Raw genomic sequence first — 10,028 nt, 5'->3', positions numbered from 1 at the left:
GGCGGCGCTGGGCTGCGGCTTCCGGGCGAGGTCCTGCGGGGGGCGGGGGTGACGAGTCAAACGGGGGACCCCAGGCCCGCCGGACGCCCCACTTCCGGTGGCCGGGCCGAGGGAGGACTCTGGGGCACAGGGGCCCGTCGGGCCGGGTCGGGCTGGGTGGACTGGGGACAGAAAGCCCGCGTCCCGTCCCGAGAAGGGGACGCGAGGACTGCTCGGGACGGGGCCCAGACAGGAAGAGGCCTGGGCCTCCTCGGGGCCCACCGGGCCGCCAGCCGCTGCGGCCTCCAGCGCCGGCCTCCCTCTGCCTGGCTGGCCTCCTCGGCTGCTCAGTGCTCCTCCTCTTCTTCACCTCCCTCCTCCTCCTCCTTCCCTCCCTTCTCAGGGTACCCTCCTCCCCCTCCTCTTCTTCCTCCACTTTCTCCTCTTCCACTTTCTTTCTTTCTTTTTGTCGATCATGGGGCTTGAACTCTGAGTTCTTCAGCTCAAGGCGAGCGCTCTACCACTTGAGCCACAGCACCACTTCTGGTTTTCTGGTGGTTCATTGGAGATAAGAGTCTCATGGACATTCTTGCCCGGGCTGGCTTTGAACTGTGATCCTCAGATCTCAGCCTCCTGAGTAGGATGACAGACCTGAGCCACTGGTACAGGCCTTCCTCCTTCCCTTTCCTTCCCTTCCTCCCCCCTCCTCCTCTTCTTTCTCTCCCTCTCCCTTCTCTTCCTCCTTCTCTGCCTCCCCTGGGCCTCTATCAGCCATGGCCGCCAGGCCCGGTAGAGGAAACTCTTGCCTGACAGGAAACTCTGCCCACATGGACACAGATACAAATAAGTAAACAGATGTGTGTAAATAGAGAAGCTGGGCACGCCAAAGCCACACAGAAACAGACCAGGGGCGTGTGCCAGCATCAGTCCAGAGAAGAGGGGGGCTGGCATGGGGTGTGGGGAGGAGGCACTGGGAGCAGGGCAGCTCTAGCGATGGGGTGATGGCAAAGCTGACCACAGTCCCCTGACCAGCTGACTCCAGGACACAGGGCCTGCCACAGTGGGACCCTCAGCTCCGGGCTCCACTCCACAGAGCCTGGAAGCTCGATGGCGGGAGCCACAGCTCTCCTAATTGCTTTTTTTTTTTTAATGATGAATTGAAGATCGATCTCATGGACTTCCCTGGCCTCAAACCACAGTCCTCAGACCATAGCCTCCCAAGGAGCTAGGATTATAAATCACCGGCACCCAGCTGCACTCTCCTCCCCTTCTGTCCTGTTACTCCTGCTCTAACCAGGAGGCCTAACTCAGAGCCTTCAGGAAAGGCTCTGGATAACCAGGGCCACAGAAACCACACAGAGTGGGGCTCTGAACCACCAGTGCACAGCTGTAGACTTATTATTTTCCTTACATCCATCCTGCTCAACCCGATCTTCAAGCCTCTAGCATTCCCAGTAGTTATTTATTCTCTAAGGACAAAGAGGACTTAACACCCTATTCTGAGGACACGGACAGGTCTGATAGAGCTAGCCACAAGTGACAAATTCCCCAGGGTGGGAAGAGGGAGAGAGAAGAGAAGAGATTTGAGAACCAGAAGAATGGAACGGTGACAAACGCCAATCACTTTGCTTTCCTCAGACTGGGGATGGTGGGCTCCCAGTGGAATTTTCTGGGAAGTTTAATGAATTACGTTCTCCAGATTATTATTATCTTGTAAGGCTGACAATCATCAGAAAGGATGTGGCCTCACGGTGTGGCTGAATTTGGAGGTTCTGGGGAGAGCCAGGCAACTGTTTATTATCTTGGGCAGAAGTACTTCCATGTTTTTCATTTGTTTGTTTTTGTGTGCCAGTCCTGGGGCTTCAACTCAGGCCCCTGGACATTATCTCTGAGCTTTTGTGCTCAAGACTAGTGCTCTACCACTTGAGCCACAACTTCACTTCTGGCTTTTTGATGGTTAGTTGGAGATAAGAGTTTTACAGATTTTCCTGCCCAGGCTAATTCTGAAACTAGATCCCCAGATCTCAGCCTCCTGAGCAGCTAGGATTACAGGTGTGAGCCACCAGTGCCTGGCTATAGTTCCATAGTTGAATAACTGGTAGGGCCGTATCTTTGGCAGTGTGCTGACTTATCACCTCTGGCATCACCCTGACTCGCAGAAAGGAGCCCATGGCTCAGGTGAATGGGAGACGGGCATTCATAAGACAATGGAGGCCCAGCCATGTCCGAACTCAGACCATGGACATGGGAAGAACTGTCCCCATCTCCAAAGAAAGCAAAGAGATGTCCCCAGGAGAGACAGAGCAGCAACTCACAGTGGGCACGCAGGGGGCAGCCCCAGGGGGCGAGCGGGGCGGCGACAGCGCCATCCTCACGAGCACAGGCATCTGTTCGTCCGCCGTCGAGCTGGCTGGCTTGTCTCTGGCAGAGGGGGTGGCGGCGCCGCCGGTGGTGAAGCCCTGCGGGCCGGGCTTGGGCGGGAGAAGCTTGACAGGGACAGACACGGGCATGACCATGGGCGTGAGGCTTTCGGCCTCAGGAGGGAGCTGCGGTGGCGGAGGCGGCAGTGGCGGTGGAGGCGGAGGCGGCAGCGGTGGCTGGACCTTCTCTCCTTCCTCCTACACAGAGGATAAAGGCTTTGATCCTGGGTTTGAGCTGACAGCAGCTCTCCCTGAATAGTTCTAGGACCCAGGGCCTGGGTGACTGAGGACCACTGCTGGGTGGCAATCTTCCCAGCAGCCCTGGGGCCCTTGGTGGAGCAATGCCTGGCTGGCCGACAAAGCCAGACATCCTACTACAACGTGGACATGCTATCACATGCTATAACAAAAAAAACTGAGCATGGGTTCTCACTGCCTATAAAGGGAAGGATTGGGATTTGTCTTCAATGAAGAATGAAATACAATGTGTGCTCTTACACAGGAGTCTTTAACCCTATAGGCCCGAGTTGATTGTTACCGAGGTTAGGAAACCACGTTGAAAATGAAAAAACATGCTACTGGTGTGGTTCCGAGCAACAGTTTTGTTGTGTAGCCCAGAATGGCCTCAGGCTCTCGATCCTCCAGCCTCAGCCTCCAGAGTGCTGGGATTTATGGGCACACGTCACCATGCCTGGCATAAAACATGCTATTTAAGGAAAAAACTCAAGTCATAGCTCTTTAAGCTGGTATGGCCAGGAGACAGCGAGATCTAGGTAGTCCAACATGTTGATTAATAGAGAATAAATCCCATGAAATCAGCATTATTCAAAGGGTTCTAGGGAAATGCTTTGGTCAAACTCAGAAATGCATAGATGGTTTGTCACCCAGAAAATACAGAAGGTGTTCTAGGATCTTTGGATGCTAGACCACCACTGCACCGGTGGGCTGAAAATGATGACTGTGGGCCTGATGGCTACACCGACCACTGATGCTGTGTGTGTGTGTGTGTGCACACACGCGCACACACACATGCACGTGTCTGTGCTGGTACTGGGGCTTGAACTCAGGGCCTGGGCACTGGTTCTGAGAGTTTTTGCTCAAGCCTGGCCATTCTACTACTTTGAGCACAGCTCCACTTCTGGATTTCTGATGATTCACTAGAGATAAAGTCTCATGGACTTTCTTATCCAGGCTGGCTTCGAACCGTAGTTTTCACACCTCAGCCTTCTGAGTAGCTAGGATTATAGGGATAAGCCACCAGCATCCGGTTCTGACTACTAACTTTTGGAGGCCCACGTGGCCATAGGATTGGGTGCTTCAAAGCAGCACAAATCCAAAGGAACACTACAGTTACGGGTTTTCTTTTGCTGTCTTCTCCAGCAGGTTGGGCGAATTCTAGGGAATTCCCTAGAAGGATCTCTTAAGCAGTGTCATTTCTGATAAAGCCGGGAGGAGAGATGGGAGCTTGGGGCCCATCTGGCTGACAGCGTCCAGACTCAGGCTTTGTGGTGTGGGGAGCACTAGACGCCCCTGTGTCCACATGCAGCCCCCATCCCTCTGTCTCACACAGTGTCTGACAGCGGCAAAGCAAAGCAAGCAGCACATGGCCTAGAAGAACAGGGGCCTGGCTTCTGCTAACCTGTTTGAGGCTCGGGGAGGCCCTCATTCCCCCGTGGGACCGCATGTGGCCGTTGAGGGCAGGGAGGCTCTTGAACTCCTTCAGGCAGATGGAGCAGGTCAACTTGTTCTTGGCATCCAACGGCTCTCCCAACACTCCTCTGGGCTGGCCACTGCCCCGGGGTAGGACCACAAGGAGAGCACGCACGGTTAGTTAAGGAAGGAGCAACAGTACCGACCACCAGATCGCACACGCACACCTCGTATTTCTCCTTTGTCTGTAACCCTTCTTCCATACCTTCTAGAAAACTAAGCTCAGTTTGCAGATGAAAACTAAGGCTCAGGGGCTGGGAATGTGGCTGAGTGGTAGAGTGTTTGCCTCGCACGCATGAAGTCCTGGGTTCAATTCCTCAGTACCACACACACAGAAAAAAGCCAGAAGTGGTGCTGTGGCTCAAGTGCTAGCCTTGAGCAAAAGAAGCTCAGGGACAGTGCCCTGGCCCTGAATTCAAGTCCCAGGACTGGCAAAAACAAACAAACAAAAAAACCCCAAGGCTCCAGACTGGGTATATCATCTTAGCAGTAGACTGCCTGCCTACCACATTCAGAGCCCCGTGTTCCAATCTCAGTACTTTCAACAACAACCATAACAAACTCAAGGTTCAGAGGTGAGAAAGGGATTTTTTTTAGCTGGCACTGGGGCTTACACTGAGAGTGTCAAGCTTCCCTTTGGTCTTTTTTGCTCAAGGATGGTGCTCTACACAGTTATTTGAGCCACAGCGCCACTTCTAGCTTTTTGCTGATTAACTGGAGATGAGAGCTCCTGGACTTTTCTACCTGGACCTGGTTCGAACTGAGATACTCAAGATCTTAGCCTTTTGAGGAACGAGGATTACAGGCATGAGCCACTAGTGACCAGCTAGCAACCGCGACCAGGCACTGGGTTCATTCCAAAGCCTAGCTCTGTACCCGGCACACAGTAAGTGCTCAATCAATGCTCACTGGCTGAATAAAAATGGAAAGAACATGGCATTTCCGCATGACTCCTCACTTGATGTACAAGTGTAAGCTCCCTGAGCCTCGCTGCGCTCATGTCTTTCAATGATCCACAGCCCCCCGCCATTATGCTGCCTCTTGGCCTTATTTTACCACACGCGGTCATAGACCGTGGTAGGTATTCCCCAACACGGCTGCTGTGCTTCAGAAATTGAATTTAGAAATGAGCCGTGAAAGACAACCCAGGAACCCCTTCCCCTCCCCCACCCCCACCCCCCGTTCTTCCTACCTTGACTCCGGGGACCCCGGCTGGCCTCTCCCATCAGGCAGGTGCATCTAATGGGGACACGGACACCAACGGACACAAGAAAGAGAAAAGTACATGTGAAGGGGGAGAATCATTCTCAAGTGGTAAGAATCCGGGGATCTATCCTTCTAGAACTTTCCTGCTCATGTCCTCTCTGGCCTCTCTTTCAGGCCTCATTTCTTTCTCTTAATTTCTCTCTGGCTAAGGGCAGGCTCGACACCCGAAGACACTGACTCCTGCCATCCTCCTCCTTGACTTCCCAGTACGCCTATTCGACCCAGACGGGCTCTCGGTCCCCCTAGAAGCATGGAGCAGAAACGTGAGTGGCACAGAATCGTGCTAGACCTCTGGAATTCTTCCCTTCACAGCCTTGATACTCACACCAGGCTCTCACTTACTACTGGGTGTGGGCCCAGGTAAACAAGGTGGCAAGGCAAGTTCACCAATGACCTTCAACCTCCATTAGAGATTTCTCTCCACTCAACTAGTTCCAATCTGGGGTCCCTTCTTCTAAAGTCCTTGCCATCAAATAGATGCAACAGTTGGAATATACTAAGGTAGGAACGGCGTCTCGCACACAGGAGGTTCTTTTATGGTCAAAATACTTTGGAGGAACTAATAAAAAATTAATAACTATAGTCGGGCATCCGTGGCTCACACCTGTAATCCTAGCTACTCAGGAGGCTGAGACCTGAGGATGCCAGTTTGAAGCACCTGGACAGGGAAGTCTGTGAAATTCTTATCTCCACTAAAGTACCCAAAAAGCTGGAAATGGAGCTGTGGCTCAAGTGGTAGAGCACTAGTCTTGAACAAAAGTTGCTCAGGGACAGAGCTCAGGCCTTGAGTTCCAGTCCCAGAGGTGGCACAGAATAAAGAAAAAGAAAGAAAGAAGGAAGAAAGGAGAGAGGAGAGAGGAGAGAGGGAGGGAGGGAAGAAGGAAGGGAAGAAAGAAGGAAGGAAGGAAGGAAGGAAGGAAGGAAGGAAGGAAGGAAGGAAGGAAGGAAGGAAGGAAACAATCATAACTACAGTCCCAGGGCTCAGTCTGGCCTGTAGACATATTTAATTTGGTAGACTTAAAAAAATTTTTTTTCGCCGGGCGCTGGTGGCTCACGCCTGTAATCCTAGCTACTCAGGAGGCTGAGATCTCAGGATCGCAGTTCAAAGCCAGCCTGGGCAGGAAAGACCGTGAGACTCCTATCTCCAATAAACCACCAGAAAACCGGAAGTGGCGCTCAAGTGGTAGAGTGCTCGCCTTGAGCTGAAGAGCTGAGGGACAGTGCCCAGACCCAGAGTTCAAGCCCCACAACTGACAAAAAAAAAAAAAAAATTTCATCCAAGATGAGTACTTGGTACCTGATGCGTTTGCCCCTGGCTAGCGCTCCACCTACTGAGCCCTTCTTCCCACCCCAGCAGACTGTTTTTTAAAACTCTGAATGACACAGAGTGCTTGCTTTCCAGTCTAACTCGGCCTCTACCACTCCATATTGTCTCCTATCCTACCAGACCATTTTATTTTTTTTTGCCAGGTTTTTGTTCTTTCTTTCTTTCGGGGGTCCAGTTGTGGGGCCTGAACTCTGGCCTGGGCATTGTCCCTCAGCTCTTCAGCTCAAGGCTAGCACTCTGTCACTTGAGCCACAGTGCCACTTCCGGCTTTTATTCTCTTTGCTTATGTGGTGCTGGGGAATCGAACCCAGGGCCTCAGGCATGCAAGGCAAGCGTTCTACCACTAAGCCACCTTCCCAGACCCTTTGCCAGGTTTTCATCTTCACGACTGTATGTAGCATCCTCCTTGGAAGAGTCATGCTGCGCACTGCTGTATCACAGGAGAACCTTGCAGTAGGAAAACATGGCTCACTTTTTTTTTTTTTTTGTCATTGGTAGTGCCAGTACTGGTGCTTGAACTCAGGGCCTGGGCGCTGTCCCTGAGCTTTTCTGCTCAAGCTAGAGCTCGCTGTACCACTTGACTCACAGCTCCTCTTCCAGTTTTTTGGGGTACTTAATTAGAGTCTCACAGATTTTCCTGACCTGGCTGGCTTCAAACTGTGATCCTCAGATCTCAGTCTCCTGAGTAGCTAAGGATGACAGGTGTGAGCCACTGGTGCTTGGGTCCAGTTCACATTAAGAAACTTCGAATTTATCTAGAGAACCCATAGCGTCTCCAACAGTCTATTAACATTCTGCAAAACGATTGCTCTATATGATATACTTTGAGGAATTGTGTCTTAATACTTGCACAGGAAGATCAACTTCACAGACAATACCCCAAGGACACAGATTCAAGATGTGTATGTGTGTGTGAGTGTGAGTACCAGGGGACAGTACGCTAGCGCCTGACTCAACATGGTTATTACATGACTCATTTAGGACATAATACAGTATTTTGGCCACATCTCCTTAGTGGGATTATAAGCTCTCTGGGTAAAGGACGGAATCAAATTAATTTTGCATCCCAAAGCCTGCCATAGTGCTTGGTGCATGTAGGTTTATGTTTTGTAGACTGCACCAAACCCAGAAAGCCTGAAGGCTGGCGAGAAGATTGGGCAAGGCAGAGCCTCAGCCCTGCTGGATCCTGACTCACACAGGGACGAGGACAGAAATGTCCCACGAGATACCTGGGGCCACATGGCACTGGGCGACGGCTGCTGAGGCTGAGACCCCATGTTGTTGAGGTGGACTCCACTGGGGGACAGGAGTGGCCGATGGGGGAGGGCACTGCTGACCCGACTCAGGTCCGAGCTCGCCGGATCTCCCATTCCTGTCTCCGGGGGCCCCAGGTCCCCGTGGGAACTCAGCATGGCTGGGGTCTGCCTATCGATCGAATAGGCTTTCAGCTGACTGTCCTCCCGTGGCTGCTGGGGCTGGGTTGCGTGGCTGTGCTGGTAGAGGGGGTGGCTGTAGGACTGCTGGGGCTCCTGGTAGTAGTACTGAGGCATGGAGCCCAGCTGGATCAACTGGACGGCGTGCGCCTGCTCGGGCGTGTATTGGTGAGGGTCTCTGTGATATGACGGGGGCTGCAGGTGCACGGGCGGCGGCGGCTGCTCCTGCAAGTGCTGCTGCATCATGGGCTGGGCTTGGTAATACTGAGGTATCTGCATGGGGCCCTGCCGCGCCTGCAGGTGCACGGGCGTCTGCTGCTGCTGCTGAGGCTGGGGAGGGCGGATCTGTGGCGGCTGCGGGGGCTGCTGCTGCATTTCTTGCATGGAGACCCGTTGCTGCCCAGCCTGCTGCTGTGGAAAGTACTGGTGCTGCTGCACCTGGGGCAGATGCTGGGCCAGCACCTGTGGGGCCTGCAGAGGTTGGCCTCCCTGCAGGGGCATGGGAGGCAGAGGCTGCTGGTAGTCATAATACAGGTGGCCTTGGCTGGCGTGCTGCCCCACCTGCAGGGCTGGTTTGGACAGCCCACCTGGGAAGCCGGGGTGGGGCTGCTGGCCGGCCGGCTGGTAGCGGGAGGGAAGAGCGGAGGTGGGGGGCTCCAGGGGTTTCTGGGACAGCAGCTGGCGCAGGGCACTGTCGGGAGCCCCATCCATCACCGCTGACTGCGTGTGCAGCACCTGCGCCATGTTGTTGACCTGAATTCGCAGGTTCTGGTTGGCAAACACCTGGGTGAAGGAATCCAGCTTGTGCAAGACGCCGCTGGTGAGCTTCTGGGTCCGGATCTCACTGGCCTGGGCGTAGGTGTATTGGTAGGCGTCGGTGGGCTCCACCTGGGCCGGCGCCCCCCACATCATATTCGAGTTGGTCAAGTTGCCACGCAGTTGGACATGGTTTCCAGTTCCGGCGTGGCTGCCCCAGCCCGCCTGCCTCGACGTATCCATTTGGCCAAGGTTTTTGGAGCCAATGGGTAAGTTCAGACCATCACGAGTGTCTTGAGGGAAGTGGGGAGAGATGGGGGAGACCTGGGGGCCGTCCATGCCACCCCCGGCCACCGCATTCCCATAGCTGTTGTTCAGCCCACCGTGGACACCCAGGGGTGGCTGTTGGTAGAAAAGGTTCTCGCCACTGTGGGCCACGTGGTTGGTCTTGTACAGTTGCTGGTCCCCCATAGTGTCTGCCTTGGTGGTGGACGTCCAGCCACAAAACCATAAAGAAATTTTAAAAAGTAACTGAAGAAAATGCTCCCCCCCAAAAGATGGAAACCCTGAGAAGCTGAGTGGAAGTGTCCACACTACTCCACGGCGGACATGTCTGCGAGGGGGGTCGGAGGCAGGGGCTCCCGTCGGCCTGGACCACTCATGTGCAGAGCAGGGGGGACATCCTCACCCGGGCCGAGCAACCCCCCAAACAGCACCACCGCGAGGAGACGCTGTGCACACCTGCAAGACAAGATGCAAGGGAAAGGAACGGTCACTTGGACGTGGAGATGAGCGAGGAGGCGAGGGCTCACACCGGGGAGCCTCGCTACTCAGGAGGCTGAGATGTGAGGCTCGTGATCTGAAGCCAGCCCAGGCAGAAAACGAGACTCTTGTCACCAGAAGTGAAGTTGTGGCTCAAGTGGTAGAATACTAGCCTTGAGTGAAAAAAACGTGTGAGGTCCTGAGTTTAAGCCCCAGTACCCACACACACACACACACACACACACACACACACACACACACACACGTAAACAAAACAACCCACTGGATTAGAAGCAGCCAGGGTCATCTGCTTCAGTCTCTATAAATAATCCTCAGATCTGGGTTGTCACAGGACCTGTGAACTCTGACCCTTGA

The 10,028-nt window shown here is 53.8% G+C and overlaps 1 protein-coding gene across 1 annotated transcript in view; it reads right to left on the bottom strand.

Moving 5' to 3' along the window:
• Trerf1 (transcriptional regulating factor 1) overlaps nucleotides 1-9,578 on the bottom strand; it is a 50,203-nt gene extending 40,625 nt beyond the window's left edge. The window contains exons 1-5 of the mRNA XM_013019100.1: nucleotides 7,932-9,578; nucleotides 5,302-5,348; nucleotides 4,039-4,189; nucleotides 2,295-2,597; nucleotides 4-33 (exon numbers count right to left, since the gene is read on the bottom strand). Of these exons, the coding sequence (XP_012874554.1) occupies nucleotides 4-33; nucleotides 2,295-2,597; nucleotides 4,039-4,189; nucleotides 5,302-5,348; nucleotides 7,932-9,362 (1,962 nt within the window). The 5' untranslated portion in view covers nucleotides 9,363-9,578. The remainder of the gene's footprint in view (nucleotides 1-3; nucleotides 34-2,294; nucleotides 2,598-4,038; nucleotides 4,190-5,301; nucleotides 5,349-7,931) is intronic.
• Nucleotides 9,579-10,028: the final 450 nt, after the last annotated feature.

This window comes from Dipodomys ordii, unplaced genomic scaffold (genome assembly GCF_000151885.1).
Source record: "Dipodomys ordii isolate 6190 unplaced genomic scaffold, Dord_2.0 Scaffold44, whole genome shotgun sequence".
In the NCBI taxonomy this organism is placed as follows: domain Eukaryota; kingdom Metazoa; phylum Chordata; class Mammalia; order Rodentia; family Heteromyidae; genus Dipodomys; species Dipodomys ordii.
The sequence above is the reverse complement of the archived record's forward strand: the minus strand, read 5'-3'. Positions and strand labels throughout refer to the sequence as shown.